This window comes from Lactuca serriola, chromosome 8, assembly GCF_051521515.1.
Source record: "Lactuca serriola cultivar US96UC23 chromosome 8, Lser_US96UC23_V15, whole genome shotgun sequence".
NCBI classification, from domain to species: Eukaryota; Viridiplantae; Streptophyta; class Magnoliopsida; order Asterales; family Asteraceae; genus Lactuca; species Lactuca serriola.
Window position 1 is genome coordinate 134,097,355 of NC_136415.1, and position 21,487 is coordinate 134,118,841.

General features: G+C 38.6%; 1 protein-coding gene across 1 annotated transcript; it reads left to right on the forward strand.

The window, feature by feature from the left end:
- Positions 1-20,090: 20,090 nt before the first annotated feature.
- On the forward strand, positions 20,091-21,171 carry LOC145065675 (profilin-1-like). The gene is made up of 3 exons (XM_079012716.1): positions 20,091-20,331; positions 20,623-20,760; positions 20,855-21,171. The coding sequence occupies exons 1-3, from the start codon at positions 20,209-20,211 to the stop codon at positions 20,987-20,989; spliced, it is 396 nt and encodes a 131-aa protein (XP_078868842.1). The 5' UTR covers positions 20,091-20,208; the 3' UTR covers positions 20,990-21,171.
- Positions 21,172-21,487: the final 316 nt, after the last annotated feature.

The window sequence follows — 21,487 nt, forward strand, 5'->3', positions numbered from 1 at the left end:
TTATGTGCTAAATGCTTTGTGCATGATATGTTGTTATTTGTTCGGATCTATGGTCTGTTGCCTACCGGATCTGGGAACCTTATGTGTTTAGGATTCTAAACGTACGACTACGATATTAGAACTAGCATGTAAACGTTTCGGAGTGATAAGGATGATTTAAACGTCTATCCTAAATAAAGATCTAAATTCACCTTATTCGGTGTATAGATCAAGATGGCAAGGACCCGTAGCGGAAACGTAAACGCTAATGGGAACAGAAACCAACCCCCAGTGGTTCAGCAAATACCTGTTGTAGAAGAAGTTGCACCTGAGCCAGTCACCATGGCTGGAGTTCAAGCTATGATTCGGGCTATGCTAGCTGAACAAAGGGAAGAAATGAGACAGATGCTCCACGAAAATAGGGACGAACCTACCATACATGTTGAGCCGACCGAGCCAATTCCCGAGCAATCTGAGGAAGGTAACTACAGCCGCCAAGTGAGTCAAGTAGGGACTCAAGGTGAGCAAAGGGATGACCCAGAAGGGAGAAACAACAAGGATGGGCGGATGTACACAAATTTCTTGGGTGCGAAACCACCAAGTCTCTCAGGAAGCCCAAAGCCTATTGAAATTATGGATTGGATCTCCGAGATGGAGATGGTGTTTGAGAGCTGCGACTGCAGCGAGAAGCAGAAGACTGTCTTCACTGTGAGGCAATTGAAAACTGGAGTCTTGAGCTGGTGGAAGCTATTGGCATATACAATGCCGCGAGGAGAAGCTCTAAAAATGTCATGGGATGAGTTCTTGGAACAACTGAAGGCGCAATATTGTTCAGAGATAGATCTGATTGATCTGAACAATGAGTTCCAAAATTTGAAGAAGGGGAGAATGAGTATCGATGACTATGCTGTTGCATTCACGGAAAAGATGAATTTGTTTGCATACCTAGTGCAAACCGAACTTTCCAAAATTGAGAAGTTCGCAAACGGACTGCCGACTGACTTTGGCCCAACAGTCAAGATGGCAACCACTCTGAAATCAGTCGTTCGAGCAGCTAAGAATGTGGAGACCCAACAAAAGGAAAGAGGTCTGGAAAGGGATGAGGTTGGTGAGAAACGGAAGTTCGATGGATCCTCGAATTCCAACAAGAAGAGTAGATTCTCGAAGCCTAGTTCGAGAGGAGGAGGATCAGAAGCGAAGTGGTGTGACAAGTGTAAGAAGAAGCACTCTGGGAAGTGTGACGGAGGGTTCACTTGTTTCAAATCCGGAAATCCTGGGCACTATGCCAATGAATGCATCCTCATCCAGAAGGCCTGTTATGGGTGTAATGAGGAAGGGCACATTTTGAAGGACTGCCCGAAGAAGAAGGAGGTAGGAAGACCCAACATACCACCGAAGCCGAAGGCGAGAGCCTTCCAGATGACGCTCGAGGCTGCGAAGGAGGCCTCAGACATCGCTCCAGGTACCTTTCTTGTAAATGGTTTGCTTGCAAATATACTATTTGATTCCGGAGCCAACTACTCCTTTGTGTCGCATAAATTTGGTGGGAAATTAGCATTGCCGGTACAAAAACTTGATAATGCCCTAATTGTAGAAGTTGCCAGTGGCAAATTCGTACATGTTAGTAATCGTATTAGGAACATCGTCATTGACCTAAACGGAAACAAATTCCATGAGGAGCTATTACCCATAGAGTTAAACGGTTTCGACATCGTTTTGGGTATGGATTGGCTTAGCGCCAACGATGCTGAGATTCAATGTCGAAAGAAGATATTAAGGGTAAACCCACCTAGAAAGGAATCATTTATGGTGTATGGGGACAAACGCAGAGTGAATTCTGGAATCATCTCCCTAATGAAAGCCAGGAAATGTTTGTCTAAAGGATGTGCATCATACTTGGCATTCGTAATCGATGCTAAGAAGGAGAAGAAAGAGGTGCAGAATATATCGGTTGTGTGTGATTATCCAGAAGTCTTTCCCGAAGATCTTCCCGGATTACCACCTGATAGGCAAGTGGAGTTTCGTATAGACTTGTTACCAGGAACAACACTGATAGCGAAGGCACCTTACCGATTAGCAACGACGGAGATGAAGGAGCTTATGACACAACTTCAGGAGCTTTTGGACAACGGTTTCATTCGACCTAGTTCATCACCTTGGGGAGCTCCGGTTTTATTCATGAAGAAGAAGGACGGAAGTATGAGAATGTGTATAGACTACCGAGAGCTGAATAAGGCAACGGTGAAGAACAAGTATCCATTACCGAGGATTGATGACCTATTCGATCAGCTGCAAGGTTCGAGCTACTTCTCAAAGATCGATCTTAGGTCAGGATATCATCAGCTAGGTAAGAGAGCAGGATATTGAGAAGACTGCATTCAGAACGAGATATGGACACTACGAGTTCTTGGTTATGTCGTTCGGACTAACCAATGCTCCAGTAGCATTCATGAATTTGATGAACAGGGTTTGTAAACCATTCCTCGATAAATCCGTGATAGTGTTCATCGACGACATTCTGATCTACTCAAAAAGCCAAGAGGAGCATGGCAAGCATCTACGGGAAGTGTTGGAGGTATTAAAGAAGGAGAAGCTTTATGCTAAGTTCTCCAAATGCGACTTTTGGATACGAGAAGTCCAGTTCTTGGGTCATGTGGTTAACCAAGAAGGGATAATGGTTGACCCTGCAAAAATCAAAGCTGTAATGAAGTGGGAACGTCCAAAGAGTCCCACGGAAATTCGAAGCTTTCTAGGATTAGCCGGATATTATCGACGATTTATACAAGGCTTTTCTTCGATAGCTGCTCCATTGACAGCATTGACCCATAAAGGAGCTACATATACATGGAGTGAGAAACACGATGAGGCATTCGAGAAACTAAAGAAGAAGTTATGTGAAGCACCGATACTTTCTCTACCCGATGGAGTCGAAGATTTCGGGGTTTATAGTGACGCTTCTGGAGTCAGGTTGGGTTGTGTTCTGACTCAAAGAGAAAAGGTGATAGCATACGCATCTCGACAATTGAAAGAGCACGAAAAGAACTACCCCACTCACGATTTGGAGTTGGCGGCGGTAGTATTTGCTCTAAAGATATGGACGCATTACCTCTACGGCACGAAGTGCAAGTTATTCACTGATCATAAGAGTCTCTAGTATCTCTTTAATCAGAAGGAATTGAACATGAGGCAACGACGCTGGCTGGAATTGCTTAAAGACTACGACTGCGAGATATTTTACCACCCTGGTAAAGCCAATGTTGTTGTTGATGCTCTCATTCGGAAAGTCAACCTCGAAAGGAAGAGGCCAAGAGCGTTGAGAATTGAAGTTGTCTCGACGATTGTGGAAAGCATCATGAAAGCTCAAGAAGAAGCCTTAGAAAATAATGACCGAAAAGAAGAACGTTTGGGCAAAACGTTAGTGTTCGGTACAAATAGTCAAGGACTGAAGGTATTCCAAGATCGGATTTGGGTACCTAAGACGGGAGGAATAAGAGACCTTCTGACGGAAGAAGCACACAAGACCATGTACTAGATTCATCCCGGTAGCACTAGAATTTATAGGGACTTAAAACCCTACTACCGGTGGCCGACGATGAATCTCAATGTTGCGAAGTATGTGGCCGAGTGTGTGACATGTGCGAGAGTTAAGGCACAACATCAGAAACCGTATGGGAGTTTAGAACCTTTACATATACCCATGGATAAATGGGAGGACATCACCATGGATTTTGTGACTAAACTGCCCAGGACGAAGAACGGACACGACATGATTTGGGTAGTCGTGGATCGTTTCACCAAGAGTGCACACATCATAGCAGCCAACAAGAAATGGTCTATGGATAAGCTCGCAAATGCTTACGTGAAGGAAATTGTAAGACTTCACAGTGTTCCTCTTACAATCGTATCAGATCGTGATAGTTGTTTCATGTCGAGGTTTTGGAGGAGTCTACAAGAGGAGTTGGGTACAAAGTTGTGTTTGAGTACTGCTTACCATCCGCAAACCGATGGTCAGAGCGAAAGAACGATTCAGACACTGGAAGATATGCTGAGAGCATGTATCCTCGAATTCCAAGGTAGCTGGGACGAGCACTTACCTATGGTAGAATTTTCCTACAACAACAGTTTCCACTCAAGCATCATGATGGCACCTTATCAAGCCTTGTATGGACAGAAGTGTCGTACGCCGTCTTGTTGGCTTGAAGCCAAGAAAAGCAGTTTATGGGCCCCGAGATAGTCCATGAGATTGTTGAGAAGTTGAAGGTGATTAGGGAAAGAATGTTAGCAGCTCAGGATCGTCAGAAGAGCTATGCTGACATGAAAAGACGACCGATAACCTTCAAAGTTGGGGATTCGGTTTTGCTAAAAGTCTCACCGTGGAAGGGACTTATACGATTCGGGAAACGAGGAAAGTTGAGTCCAAGGTTTATTGGACCGTTCAAAGTGATGGGTTTTGAACATAAGAACTTTCCCTATGGGCACATACAATCCTATAGCTTGGATCTAGGTTTCTCTAATTGAACATGCAATATATCCAAGACTTTCATGGCTAGATCTAATGTAAAGTAACAATCAAAACATATAAAAAAACAGATCTAGAATAATACCTTGAGTTACTTGCTTGAAAACCTTCTTTTTCTTGGATCTTAGAGTCACAATTGTCACTCCTCTAATGGCTTACAAACACCAACTAGCGAGAAGATGATTTGAGAGAGGTGAGGAAGAGGGAAATCGGCTCTAGGGTTACTCCAATAACAAGGGGTACCGATTTCCACAACCCCAAGGGTCTATTTATACTTGTGAGCTCCTAGGGTTTCACCCTAAAACCCTAATTGGATAACTTAGCCTCAAAGCAATCCAATATTCCTTCTAGATAAAGCCTTGGATGATTTCTAGGTGATCCACATCCCTAAAATTGTCCAACCCATATCCATAAGGGTTATCAGCTCAAAATACAACTTTCACACATTTGATAGTTTATGCCCCTTTATTCAATTAATCTCTTTAAGTCACAAAATTAATTCCTAATTAATTTATGACTTATATTAATCAAATAATATTATTATTCCTTTAACATATTATTCTTATAATACATTAATAATAATATCTCTTCTCTCTAAATCACCCTGTCAAGTTGCTATGGTGAAGGCAACCCAAAAGGACCATGCATAATCGGGTCAAGTACTTACCAAATATAGTTACAGCCTTAGACCCTAATCCAACAGTCTCCCACTTGGATAAGTCTAGTAACTATAAACGCAAACACAATCTGACTAGCAATCGTAGCTCTCGACGACGCTGTCAACTCTGATCTTATCAGTACTCTGTCCTTTAGATAAGGGATCGTACAGTCCTCTGTTTTGATATCGTGCAGACGATTGTCATACTTATTGTCCAGCAACTATTTTTCTCGATCTCAGATTTATTCGACATAGAACTTAATTGAACACATCAATTCAGTCCTGACCGGGCCCGACACATAAGTCAAATCAAATCATCGAGCGGCCGTGATATCGCTTTTACCCTCTTAGAATAAAAGTAACAGATAAACTTTGACTTATATGCATTTACTTATCGACTAATCAACTATACACAACAATGCGTTTTATGACATCAATTTACTGATGCGGTTTTGCATTATCAATGTACAACCAATTAGGAAATAATAAACCATATATCTATGTTTTAAGACCATATGATATTATTGTCTTGCGATCACTCCAAAGTGATTCCAGCAAGTGCGGGTTTATTCCAATGCTCAAAACTTGTTCATAAGCACTCATGAACGTTGCAGCAAACCTTTGCTATGTCTAATACCATTTAGACAATCTACACACCAATTCATGACAATCTTCATTCATACCTACTTCCAACATATGAACGATTGTGGACTGTTTAAATAATTCGATTATTCTTAATAAACTCAATTATTCTGGAAGTCAAAACATGCAAAGTGAAACAATAGCTAAACAATTAACATAAGACAGTAACTTTACTTATAAACAATACTCTTTTATTTAATCATCAAATGTCAATTACATTTATCTATTACACGTTTCTAAAAACTATCTAATCTAAACTAATATCATCCTTCAGCCCAATACTCCTAGCATGCTGCAAGTGCTTAACCTTGCTCAATCCCTTCGTAAGCGGATCTGTTGGGTTATCTTCTGATGATATCCTTTTAACCATGAGGTGTCCTTCTTCTACTCGATGTCTAATAAAGTGATATTTTTTGTCGATATGCCAAGATCTACCATGATCCCTCGGTTCCTTGGTCAAGGAAACCGCTCCTTCATTATCATATAAAATTTCCATGGGCTCCTTTATAGCAGGCACAACTCCAAGATCACCAATGAAGTTCTTCAACCATATTGCCTCTTTTGACGCTTCGCTCGCTGCAATGTACTCTGATTCGCACATTGAATCAGCTACAGTTTCCTGTTTAGAACTTTTCCAAGTTACCGCTCCTCCATTAAGGGTAAAGACCCATCCCGACTGCGAACGGTAGTTGTCCCTGTCGGTCTGGAAACTGGCGTCACTATACCCTCGCACCTTTAAGTCATCACTCCCTCCGAGGACTAGAAACCATTCCTTGGTCCTCTGAAGGTACTTAAGGATGTTCTTGACCGCAATCTAATGCGCTCTTCCAGGATTCCCTTGATATCTACTGACCATGCTCAAAGCAAAGGCCACATCAGGTCGAGTACAAGTCATAACATACATGATCGAGCCAACTGCGAAAGCGTAAGGTACTCGACTCATCTCAGCTATCTCGGCTTCGGTACTTGGACTTTGAGTCTTACTCAAATTAGTATTACTTTGTATCGGTAGCTCTCCCTTTTTCGAGTTTTCTCTCACTATCCTTATTCCCAAAATATAGGAAGCCTCTCCGAGGTCCTTCATAGCGAAACACTTCCCGAGCCAGGACTTAACTTCCTGTAGAGTCAGGATGTCGTTTCCCATGAGCAGTATGTCATCGACATACAAAACGAGGAAGCTAACTATACTCCCACTGGCCTTGACATATACACATGATTCATCTTCACTTCGTACAAATCCAAACTCTTTGACTTTCTCATCAAAGCAAAGATTCCATCTGCGAGATGCTTGCTAAGTCCATAAATGGACTTCTCAAGCTTGCACACTCTATTTGGATGCTTCGGATCGATAAAACCCTCTGGCTGATCCATGTAAACATCCTCAGCCAACTTCCCATTAAGGAAAGCGGTCTTGACATCCATTTGCCATATCTCATAATCATGAAATGCGGCAATGGCTAGCATCACCCTAATAGATTTTATCTTCACAACTGGTGAGAAGGTCTCATCATAGTCAACTCTGGGAGTTTGAGTAAAGCCCTTCGCCACCAATCGTGCCTTATACGTGTGCACATTCCCATCCACGTCGGTCTTCTTCTTGAAGATCCATTTGCGTCCAACCGTCTTACGTCCGGGCACATTGTCAACCAAATTCCAAACTTGGTTGTCATACATGGACTGAATCTCACTATCCATCGCCTCTTTCCATTTGCAGACTCCGGTCCTGCCATGGCTTCCTTATAGCAATTAGGTTCATCTAGATTTATTAGTGTACTATCACTAATATACATGTCCCCTTCGGTAGTAATATGAAAACCATAAAACTGGGGTTGAACTCTAACTCTTTCAGAATGTCTAAGAGGTAATGACTTGTCAATTGGTTCAACCGGAGTTTCCTCCTCGGGTTGAGCGCCAGCGGTAGAGGTTCCTTCATCACTCGACTCTTGAATCTCTTCAAGATCGATCTGCCTCCCACTGTCTCCTTGTCTTATGAGTTCTCTCTCTTGGAAAACCCCTCTCCTTGCAACGAAGACAACATTGTCACTCGGTCTATAGAAGAGATATCCAAAGGATTTCTGCGGGTAACCGATGAAAATACATCGCTCACTACGGGGTTCGAGCTTGTCATGAGTTTTTCGTCTTACAAAAACTTCACAACCCCAAACCTTGATACGTGCCAACGAGGGTGCTTTCCCTGTCCACATCTCGTGAGGTGTTTTGGCAACCTTCTTTGTAGGGACTCGGTTAAGGATATGGGCGGCAGTCTCTAAGGCATACCCCCAAAATGAGATAGGTAGCGAACCACGACTCATCATTGAACGAACCAAGTCTAACAAGGTTCGATTGCACCTTTCTGCCACACCATTTAACTGCGGTGTCCTAGGTGGCGTCAATTGTGAAACTATTCCACATTCCTTGAGATAGTCGTGGAATTCAAGACTTAGGTACTCTCCTCCTCGATCGGATCGAAGCATCTTGATTTTCCTTCCCAATTGATTCTCCACTTCATTCTTGAACTCTTTGAACTTTTCAAACGTTTCAGACTTGTGCTTGATTAAGTAAATATACCCATATCTACTATAATCATCGGTAAAAGTCACGTACCTTTGTGGTGGATCTAAAGGGCCCACATACATCGGTATGTATGAGATCCAATAAACCCTCACCCCTCTCACAAGTGCCAGTGAAGGGTGACTTGGTCATCTTTCCAAGTAAACAAGACTCACACGTGTCATCTTCCCTAATGTCGAATGACTCTAACACTCCATCCTTTTGGAGTTGGGCTATGCGCTTCTTTTTGACATGTCCAAGACGACAATGCCACAAAGATGCTTTATCCATACTATTGGAAGAATCCATACACAACACATCATTTCCGAGGTTATCTACAACCATAACAGTTTCATAAATTCCATTACAAGGCATTGCTTCAAAGTATAAAACACCATTTAGATAAGCATAAATAGAACCATTCATATTATTAAACGAATATCTAAATCCTTGTCTAAACAAACCATGAAACGAAATGATGTTTCTTGCCATATCTGGCGAGTAGCAACAATTATTTAAATCTAAACCTAATCCATTACTAAGCACTAAAGAATACACTCCAATATTGGTGACATGCGACGATCTTTTGTTCCCCATGATTAGATTTATTCTTCCTTGCTCCACATCTCTATCTCCTCTTAGTCCCTGCAAATCAGAACAAATGTGGTAACCACATCCTGTATCAAGAACCCAAGAAATAGTATGAGGTGAATTGTTAGATTTAATTGTGTATATACCTGCAAAAGATGGCTTGATCTTTCCATCCTTGATGGCTTGCAGATATTCCGGGCAGCTTCTCTTCCAATGCCCTATTTTGTGGCAATGATGGCACTCGGCCTCCTTCGGGTTAGGGTTGGGCTTAGCGGGATCAACCTTGGTCCCACTAGAAGAGGAACCATCTTGGGACTTTCCCTTGCGGTGGCTCTTTGACGGAGTCTTCCTCTTCTTGCCCCTTCCCTGCCCTATAGCCAGAAGAGGAGCAACAGTTGGTGCGGGAGTTGGTGCAACAGAATTGTCCTTTAGGTTGCTCTCAGCAGTCCTTAGGAGTCCTTGTAGTTTGCTTAGGGTGACCTCTTCCTTGTTCATGTGGTAGGTCATCCTAAATTGGTTGTAGCATGAAGGCAAGGAGTGAAGAACAATGTCGATGGCCAAATCCTCCCCAAAGTTAACATTTAACTTGCGAAGACGATCGACATATCTTTGCATATTTTCCAAGTGCATGGTTAATGATTCTCCATTTCCCATCTTAGCGGTGATCATGTTGGTGATGATCTCATAGTGCTCTTGCCTAGCGCTTTGGTGGTACCTCTCCATCAAGTCTTGATGTATTTCATAGGGATACATGTCCTCATAGGACTTTTGGAATTCTTGGTTTTTAGTGGCTATCATGATGCAATGGACTTTCGTTGCATCACGTTCGTGTGTCTCAAAGACAGCCATCTCTTCGGGAGTAGCGATTTCCGGGTTGACCTTCTCGAGCTTTTCGTCGAGGACATACTCTTTGTCCTCGTAGTGTGCAATGGTGCGAATGTATCTTATCCATTCACTAAAGTTCGTACCATCAAAGGTCACCTTTTGGCAAAGACTCATTAACGTGAATGATTTAGCAGCAGCGTTGTTTGCGTTCGACATCTACAAATAGAAAGGACAAAGTTTGATTAGAATTGGATCCCTAATTAAACACCCAAAATGAAAAATTAGGGCTAGGACCCAACAACATTATTTACATATTAGAAAAGGGATGCCGTAATCCAACATGCAAATAATTTGGAGGTAAGTGAATGACGATTCACTACTTCTTCACCTTGAAAACATAACCTTAAGTTTTTATTGAGAAATCCTAGATTTTATTTGAGATTCATTGAACCTTTCAATGGCATGTTTAAATCTCGATATGCCCCTCTAGTTTGTGACTGGGATACCGAGGATCACAAAGCGGGTGTGAATAACCATGCAAATCTACATGGTGCCTTCATTGTTACAATCATCTATTCGATGTGTCGGTAAACCACACACGCTCCATCGAACTATGATAAACAATGAATCACCCTTTGCCACCTTTGCTTAGAACCAATTAGTGTGCTGGTAAATCACACACGCTCCACTAACTTCTTAGCAAGGGTGCAAAGTGCAATTTCATGGGATTGCATCAATTCACTTTTCCTAAAGTAACTAAGATTGGGAATTTTATAAAATAGTTTAGTTACTTTATATATTCATTATACTTATTAATGAGGAGAGGGAGTTTCCTTATCCTACCCGTTCGGCTAACGAACCTCCACCGGTCAAGAAAGCGGTGGGTGTGAGTGTACACCCATTAAGCCATTTTATAGGCAGCAACCTTATACCCACCTTATAGATCAGCTTCGTGAATGAGGCCTACTAACGGTAAGACTAGCATTTTAATTTTACACACACACACACACACACACACATATATATATATATATATATATATATATATATATATATTAAGCCTTTAATAATATAATAGTATAGGGTTGAATTTTAAACTTGTAAAACTCTAGGGGTTGAAATTTAGATTCTTCTAAATTAAACTATTAATCACAAAATTCAAATTTCAAAACTTCGGGATAGATATTGAACTTTTCAAAACAATAGGGATCAAATAACAAATAATTCAAATTAAAAAATTAATTTAATAATTATCTATATTTGACCTAATCTAATTTTAGTCATTAGATAATTACCAAATAATCTTAAATAGTCCATATTTATCACATAAATAATCAATATTTAAAATATTTGAAATTATCTATATTTATGTCAAGGATAATCATTAAATTAAGTTAAAATTCGGATTTTACATAATAAAATGATTTAGGTATCAATCCAAGACAAAACAACAATAAAATCCCAAATTATCCTCTGTCTGACGCTCGGACTTGCCGAGTCAAGCTTTGGACTCGCCGAGTAGGGCCAACTCGCCGAGTCCAGACACTGACTCGCCGAGTGGGGTCGAATAGAGGTGAAGAAAAACGATTTCCAGCAAGCAAAATAGTTAAGCATCACATTTAATTGAAACCAATCATGGCTTTGATACCACTAATGGGTTTTGAACATAAGAACTTTCCCTATGTGCACATACAACCCTATAGTTTGGATCTAGGTTTCTCTAATTGAACATGCAATATATCCAAGACTTTCATGGCTAGATCTAATGTAAACTAACAATCAAAACATATGAAAAACAGATCTAGAATAATACCTTGAGTTACTTGCTTGAAAACCTTCTTTTTCTTGGATCTTAGAGTCACAATTGTCACTCCTCTAATGGCTTACAAACACCAACTAGCAAGAAGATGATTTGAGAGAGGTAAGGAAGAGGGAAATCGGCTCTAGGGTTACTCCAATAACAAGGGGTACCGATTTCCACAACCCCAAGGATCTATTTATACTTGTGAGCTCCTAGGGTTTCACCCTAAAACCCTAATTGGATAACTTAGCCTCAAAGCAATCCAATATCCCTTCTAGATACAGCCTTGGACGATTTCTAGGTGATCCACATCCCTAAAATCGTCCAACCCATATCCATAAGGGTTATCAGCTCAAAATACAACTTTCACACATTTGACAGTTTATGCCCCTTTATTCAATTAATCTCTTTAAGTCACCAAATTAATTCCTAATTAATTTATGACTTATATTAATCAAATAATATTATTATTCCTTTAACATATTATTCTTATAATACATTAATAATAATATCTCTTCTCTATAAATCACCCTGTCAAGTTGCTATGGTGAAGGCAACCCAAAAGGACCATGCATAATCGGGTCAAGTACTTACCAAATATAGTTACAGCCTTAGACACTAATCCAACACAAAGTTCTTCAGAAGATTGGGAACCAAGCTTACAAGCTGGAATTTCCCGAAGAAATCGATGGTATTCATAACACCTTCCATGTGTGTTATTTGAGGAAATTCACGGGATATGTTCCCGACATAATTCCAATCTCAGAGTTAAGGATGGATGAGAACAAAAGGCTGACCGAAGAGCTTGAGGCAATTGTTGACCGTAAGACTAAAAAGTTACGACGCAAGATGGTCAACTTAGTGCTAGTCCGATGGAAACATTCGAATGGGCCGAATATCACTTGGGAAACAGAGGATGACATGATGAGTCGCTATCCACATCTGTTTGCTGATGCATGATTCTGTGACGGAATCATCCTAAGGGGGAGAGACTTGTTACGCCCGGGTTTCAGGGCTAAGCATTTTTGACAATGTAATAGTATAGGTCAACTATTGTAACTCTTTTTGAACTAATAAAGATGAAATATTTGAGTATTATGTGAACTATGTGTATTTATGTACTTATTATTTAATTATAAATGTATAATTAATAAAGAATAAAAATAAGCGTCAAAATTAAAGTGTGAGATAAGTCTGATATCATTACATAAAGTTGTAGTGGTTGAAACAAGGATTCTAGGGATATAAGGAACGCCGAAATCCGAGTTATAACGAAGAATTTATGACCCGTCGAAGTTTCGCGATGGAACCGACACGATACCGGGAAGCGTAAATAGTGAATTTGCGATAGAGCGAGATTTAGCCTTAGCAGTCTTAATGAAATTCGTAGAATATGTTAAACTAAGAACATCGATAAAAAGAACGCCCAAATCTGACTTCGTATGAAGAAGTTATGATTTTTCGAAGTTTCGGATTAACTGTGTACAGCCCGAAATTCGAATATTAGATCGAGCAATTTTTAGTCGACATGACCTAAATGAGAATCGAAGATCTCGTTAAGAGTAGCGTAACGAGAAAAAGATGAAACGGACGTCGGATGAAGAAGTTATGAGAATTTAACGGACCAATCATGTCCCGGCCTGCTGATAATATAACTTTTAAAATAGAGATACAATTAGCCGACGGAGTCTAAACGAAAGATGTGGAGTATGTTCCCACCTTCGCGTGGATATAAAGAACGTCGAAAACGGAGCTCGTATGCCAAAGTTATGATTTTTAGAAGTTGAGAATGCAATTTGCGAAATCTGTTGCTCGATCGATGATGTGGCTCAATCCTGACCGTCGCTTGCTGATCACGGCTCGCTTCGGATGAAGGACACGTCGCCTTGCATTACGCCCAACGTCCGAAGTCTGTATGCCCCACGTACCCTCGCTTTGATCTGCTCCGAGTGTAAGACAACTGGAGGCTTGCTGGCAACATTATCCGATGACTACGCCCCGTGTAGGTCCGAGGTACGCACAACGTACCGAGGCCTCGTAGGCTATAAAAGGGGGGCCGAGGCAGCTTCATTTTTCACTCTAAAAATCACTCTCTCTAGTTTCTTTCTCTCTCTAAGACCCCAAACCACCCTTAAACCCTAGATAAACCCCCTAGCTCCCGAAGGAAGCCCTGAGGCTCCCGGAGTCCCGAGAAAAAAAGTCTTTCGGTTTCGAAACGCTGTTCCAAATAAAGTTCTAGTTTTTTTTTTTTTAAAATCCGTTGTAAGTGAGCTACGCTTACGCACTTTTTAATATACCTTTCAAATAATTATAGTAATGTTATTAGATCCATAAAATAATTATTTGGGGTATTATTATGAGTTATATTGAGTATTATTTAATGCTTATATAATAGTAATAATAGTCAGACTATTAATTTATCGCGGTTGACATTAGACTAAACCCTAGTGGTATTGATACTAGGTTTTATCGAAGAAAAAATTGTTTTAAGAGTTTCGAAGCGCTGTCCGAGTGTTGAGTCACCACCTTTCAGGTGAGTGCATAGTTACTTTCAGCTTACACATAGATATGAAGTATTTTATATAAATTACGTGCTATGTGTGCATATTATCTGAATACTTGCTATCTATGCTGGATGAACGTTTTTATACATGTTTTCAATGATTTAAACTGTATATGTATTTTATATCTACGAAAATGTTGGGGGTAAAACATGGGTAGATGTAATAGGTGATGTGTGATAAAATGATGAGAGGCCTCGATGTTGATGTTGTTGATTCTGTCATCTAGCGGAGTATGATGACGACCACGGACTCTTCTAGACAGTCCAGTGGAACGCTAGTAGGCTCGCAACATGTAGGTGTTTGTGAAGGATGTGTTCATCGGTGTACTCCATCCCCCACATGGTTGCCTTTAGGACATTTATTGTTGAGGAATCCCCTTAGCAGTAGTGTCCATCCCGATGATGATCCTTAGGCTAGGTCCCTTATGATAGGTGTTTAGGTACGTAAAGTGAGGATAACGGGAACGGGTAATCGGGTTATTGTTGATTGATGAAATTAATAAACTTATTTATTGTGGGTTGAAAACCCTATGTGCTCACCATGCTCCCCAGCCTGACCCACTCAGTTTCTTGTATTACAGGTAGTGGCGCATGAGCATAGATGTGATGTTTTGGGATGAGGGATTACGGATATAGTCCTATAGATACGAAATAATGTAGTAAGGCTTATATTGTACTGTTTATGATTTTGATCTGTATCAAACATGACATCCCAAGTCTTTTAATGAAATACATTTCCTTGGAAATGCTTTTGATAAATCTTTATCATATTTTGTTTTGGGACAAATTCCGCAACACTTTCATTTAAAATGTTACTCTGATTTTTAAACAAAGCATAAACAAAATCGGTCTTTTCTGGCCGTGAAAATGGGGATGTCACACTTAGATACCAAGATATAACCAGTCTTAAGTGTTCATTTGAATGTCAAATAGTGCATGTCTATTAAGGACTGAAATTTAGTCTTTAGAAAGTTTCATGTACATAGGATAAATTGGTGCAGTTGTATCAATGTCTGATCTTCAGTCCCTAATAAGTTCCTTACACAATCAAAACTGACCCAAGTCTACCAGTGACTGAAATTCAGTCCCTCATAACTTTCCCTCAAAATTCCAAGTTTACGCTAAACTATTTAAGACTGAAATTCAGTCCCTAATGTGTTTCCTAACAAACCTAAACTGACGCAACCAGATTAGGGATTGAATTTTAGTCTAGAATAAGATAGGCCAGCCTTTAATGATTCACACATTAAAATCAGTCCCAGATAATATCTGAGACTAACTAATCAGTCCTACATACATTATATCCAAGACTGATTAATCAATCCCAAATATTTTAGTCACAGAAGCCCTTTTTCTTGTAGTGATCAAGTCAAGTTGCTATGGTGAAGACAACCCAAATGGACCATGCTACTATCAGTTCAAGTACATATCAAATATAATTATGGGCTTAGAAACCTAATCCAACATGTTTATGGTATGATATTATGTGGTAGTGGTAGGAGGGGTGAAATAGACCCCGTAACCAGTTGAAATAAACCGGAGGGTAGGTCGGGCACCCAGATATGCCTGACATGGGTAGGTCGGGCATCCAGGTATGCCTGACAGGGGTAGGTCGGACACCCTGGTATGTCTAACATGGGTAGGTTGAGCATCCAGGTATGCTCAACAGGGTAGGCCAGGCGCCCAGATACGCCCGACAATATATTTATTGTATGGTATGTGGTACGATGGGGGAACTCACTAAGCTTCATGCTTACGGTTTTTAGTTTTGGTTTCAGTTACTTCTTCTTCAAAAGGAATGGAGCCGGCATGATTGCATCGCATCACACTCTGATTTTCCGCATATGAGATCTTTGGGAGTTGTACTCTGATATTTTTTCATGACATATTTTGGTTAATTGACATACTGGTTTTGATATGGATTGGCACTATTGATGTTTTAGACTACTGGTTTTTATAATTACTTATTTGAAAATGAAAATTTTGGCTCCAAATTTTGGAATGTTACAAAAGGTATCCTTTTTTGTCTAAGACCACAAAAATTAATAGATTTCATTTTGAGGTTGAAATCTTCAACACGGTGGTGGCTATGCAACTTATAGAATATTAGGATCGATTTATTGAAACCCCCACCCCAACTACTAGAATACATGGGTGCTTTGAGCCCTTGTGATTCATTTGCACAATTTGACAAATCAAAGTTGTTGAAGTTGGGTAGGTTTTACAAGTATGATTTCGATGATTAAGATATTATAGACCTTGAAGGACAACTTGACATATTTTATCACTCTTGCATCAAAGATGATAGCTTCACTAGTTTGAAAGGAATTTCCGACCTTTCTCATTTGATGGTTAGTACGGGGAAACATCAGTCTTATCCTTTGGTTTATAATCTTTTAAAGTTGATTTTGATATTATCGGTAGCGATCGCAAGTGTAGAAAAATGTTTTTCGAAGATGAAGCTCTTGAAGACCGACTTGTATAACAAAATTGGCGATGAATTTTTGAACGACGTGTTGCTTTGCTATGTTGGGACCAAGGTTGTAGAACTCGTTACTCGGTACCTGCTCGGCCGACTACTGAGTAGCGAGTACTCAAGAGTACTCGGATTTGGTAATTCATGTAGAAATACTTTTAGGAAAATTATATATGTCAAAATCATACATTAAAATCATAAGTTGATTGAAACATATAACAAAATTAGATACATGTGAATACACAAAAACTGAAAAACACATAATGGTCTCACTTTGTGAATAATTACTGAAAATTTAAGATATATATGCAGTAATAATCACATGTGTGTGTGTTAAATAATAACTCATTAAGTATATTATACATATTAATCACCGAGTTGATCGAGTTTTACAACACTGCTCAGGTCAGTAAGGAGCCGATCGGGGAGTACTCGGGATTTTGTAACTCGCCTCGGTAAGGGGCCGAGTAGCGAGTACTCGGAGGTGTAATCGGCCAACTCGGCGAGTTTTACAACACTGGTTGAGACCAAAGAACTTGTGAAAGTTAAGAATGAAAAAATAATGGAGCGGTTTCAAAAGATGTCGGCACGAAAATGACAATTTTAAATTGTAACAGATCGTTCTTATGTTTTTAACTTTTTATGTAATTGATCGTTTTTTTATTGGACGTAATAAATTATTTTTCGCTTTTATATTATGTTTGGCTGGAGAAAAATCGGCAACACCTACTATCAATTTCTGCGTCCGCCCCTGAGGAGGATTCATATAACGGGAAAAAAAGACAAACCTTATGAATCTGAAAAATAGCAAAGACTTTTTATAATTTTAGCTATTAACAATTAAGTATTAACATATATTTTTTGAGTAAGTTACATGACTGGTCCTATGGTTTGGGGTAATCTAAACGTTTGATTCCTATTTTTTTTTAAATCGGATGGCCCCTAGAACGTAATTTGGTTGCGTGTTTGGTCTCTGTCGGACCTAAAAAGACTGTATTATCCTTTTTATTTATTTTTTAATTTGCTAATTATTTATTTATTAAAAACAAATGGTTCCTCATCTAACAATTTATTTATTTATTATTATTATTATTATTATATAAAATAAACAATATATGAAATTTGCAAACCTAATTTTTCTCTCTCTACCCTAATATACCAGGTGACTAACCCATCACTATGTAACCACCATCACTCCACTCACGCCACCACCATCGTTCTGAAATGAAATTAAAACCAAATCAAAATTTGTAAACGAAATCTACAACCAAAACCAAATTCGAACCTGCAAATAAAAGCAAATCAAAATCTACAACAAAAAAACACATGAAATCCCACCGGAAACCAAAATCAAACCTAAAACTCTACTGTAAAGATTATAAGGTGTTCTTTTTTGGTTAGTTGAATTCGAATCTAGTGGAGAAGGAGGAGAGAAAATAATAATAAGAGAATACGATTTTCTATAGACGACTTAATTGAAGACAAACAACTTTCGACCAAGATTGTCCCCTTTCCTAATCTACCTTATTGTGTGTATTTCCGGTTAACCTAAGGTTAGCACAAACGAGTTGAATTTAAGTAAAACAAGGGATATATTAGACGTGGATACATGGAATTGAAACAAAAGCGGCAAGATTATGGCGTCTTCATTACTAGAGACTAGGGTCGGCAAGGTTGGGGAAGGAAGGTCGCTTCTGGTTCTTAAACGACCACCAGACTCTAGCTACCTCTCTTTCTTCTTATCGGTCTCATACACACCAACACCAAGCTCTGTGCGTTCTATTGGCGCGTGGATTATAGATCCGACAAGATTGGTTGCACCGATAGGTGGAAGAAATCGATGGATGACGAAAGTTAGAGAGAAATAAATTTCACTATGGTGGCCGACAACGATGATGAGAACGTTAAGAGATGAGGACACAACAATGGAATTTGACGTTTTTATGGTTGGGTTTAGAAAGAGAGATATTAGGAGGTGAGGTAAGGGTGTAAAGTAGATCCTACTTTGATCATATTTTTAATAAAAAAATAACAAATAAACAATAAAAAAAATAAAAAAATAAATTAAATAAGGATAATTTAGTCTTTTTATTTATGGAGGGATCCCAACGTCCAACAATAATACATACTAGGGATCATCCAAGTTTCAAAAAAATTAAAGCAAATCTCCAGAAAAGTCCTAAAATTTAATCATAATTTATGAAAAAATCCCAAATTAAATTTTGTTTACGAAAAAACATGAATTACCGGTAAAAATGACGATTTGACCATTTTTTCCGGTTTACCTGTTTTATTACTTACATGTTTCACTAAAGTCTCATTAGTTTACCATAATTTGCGAATAAGTCCCAAAATAAAATTTACTGATGTTTTGGCCATTTGCTCTATGTAACATATACATTTTACCGGTTTCATTGTTGACCCGGACACCTAGTCATTAAATGAGATGATGAGATGGAGATGTTGAGTTATATAATGCTATGTTTAACATAAAACTCGATATCATGATGTATTGTATATCTTTTTGGAACATAAAATGCATCCAACGAAGACTACAATAATTACATAAACTAATAACAATTGCGTTATTTTTTACGTTTATAAGAATGTCAAATTGTCTATCTAATCTTATGTAAGCTAATATATCCATCTCATCAGACATCAATTCATTTTTCTGCATTTTTTTCTTGAAAACACACATTTTATTGGTTTCATTGCTGACGTAGATACATAATCATAAATAAGCCGATGAGATGGATATCACATTTTACAGTAAATATGACATTATATAACCCATCGTATTCATCTTATCAACTAACTTAATGACTAGGTGTCTAAGTCAGCAATGAAACCGATAAAATGTATGTTAAATGAAGAAAATGGCCAAATCATCAGTGAATTTTATTTTGGGACTTATTCGCAAATTAGGGTAAAATAATGAGACTTTAGTAAAACATGTAAGTAATAAAACCGGTAAACCGGAAAAAATGGGTCAAATCGCCATTTTTACCGTTAATTCATGCTTTTTCGTAATCAAATTTTACTTTGGGACTTTTCGTAAATTAGGGTAAAATTTTGAGATTTTTCTGGAGATTTCCCTTCTCCCAAAAATTAAAGACTAAAAAGTAATGTTTTAAATAACGTAAGGCGTGACTTGGCGGAAATGTCATGCCTCAAGCTTTTCCGAGATTTAGCGAGTCACGTCGTTTGTAAGACGTGACTTAAGGCGGCAATTTTGTATATAATTAATATTTTTATATGTATTTTAAACTATTATTCTATTTTATACACTTATATGAGTTAAAGCAACGTTTTGGTAAAGCTTAACGGCAGGTACAAACTTTGGAGCTATGACAAAAATTTTAGAACTTTAGCCTAATTTACTCTATTTTTTATATTGATAAAATTGAATTTTTTTTTAGAAAAAGATAAAATTGAATCAACTAATTATTTTAAAACAAAGATTACACACGCTTAAAATGAGAAATCATCGTGATAAGTGCGTTTCACATTTTCATCGTTTCCGGGCACTCTTTATCTCCTTCCACCCCCGATTGTCGTGGAGGTTTTGCACAATAGTCGAAGTAATAATCGGAATAACAAGATGTCGTGGCAAACTTATGTCGATGATCACTTGATGTGCGAGATCGAATGCAACCACCTCACCGCCGCCGCCATTATCGGCCTCGACGGTAGCATCTGGGCTCAGTCCTCCAACTTCCCTCAGGTTCACTTCCTCTCTCTTCCTCTAACCCACAATTTTCGCTTAATTCAATTCAGTTTTTAGTTCTCGACTAAGGTTCGGATCTGATTCAAATCGCTGCCCTCTGAATTCAGATTTATTGGCTAATTTCTAGTGAAATCCTTGTTTTCTAGTTGACTTTGATCATTTTGAGTTTCAATTATTAAGTTTTCAAGTTTTTTAAGCTGTTAGGATGTGAAATCTTCTAATTAACCTTCGATAAGTAAGGATGAATGACTGAATCAAAATCCATTTTTTTGGGTAATACTGTTGTAGGTCAAGCCAGAGGAAGTTACATGTATCATAAATGACTTCAATGAACCTGGATCACTTGCTCCTACTGGTTTATACCTTGGTGGGACCAAATATATGGTGATTCAAGGCGAAGCAGGATCTGTTATTCGAGGGAAAAAGGTTATAATTAAATCCCCCCTTTTTTTGGCTTCATAATCGACTGTTTGAACTTGAAAATCAATATGATCTGTTTTTGCAACTATTATTGGTATAGGGATCAGGAGGCGTTACAATTAAGAAGACGGGAATGGCTTTGATCATTGGCATATATAATGAACCAATGACACCAGGTCAGTGCAACATCATTGTTGAAAGGCTTGGCGATTATCTCATCGATCAAGGCTTTTAATTTGCTTTTTTGTTCTTCAAATTCTTTTTTATCTTTTCCCTTCATTTGTGTGGTTTTTGGTAAATTTATTTCTTTGAATATTGTTTGGGAATGGTGATACTTTGTGAATTCGTTTGTGTACAATTTGTTGTTCACTTGTATATCGTTTGATTCTTATTGACTAGTGAACTTTTTTTTCTTCTTGTTTTGTGTTTCATATTTGTAAATAAGAATGTTTTATAAGCATCGGTTAAAATGAAACAACTAAAATTTAGTTTTATTATATTCATATTTACTATGCCATAATTCCATAAACCTCGTGTAACAGAGAAACATTCTGAACAATAAATTTGTTAAATTTATAGCACAAAGTATACGTCAAAAACTACATTTCTGAGCAATAAATTTGTTAAATTTATTATGCACTATCTTTGATTGATTCTAAATACATTTGTTGTGTTCCTTATGACAAAACTATAGTTAAGTAGGACACATCAGTTCTTACAAAAGACATGAGTA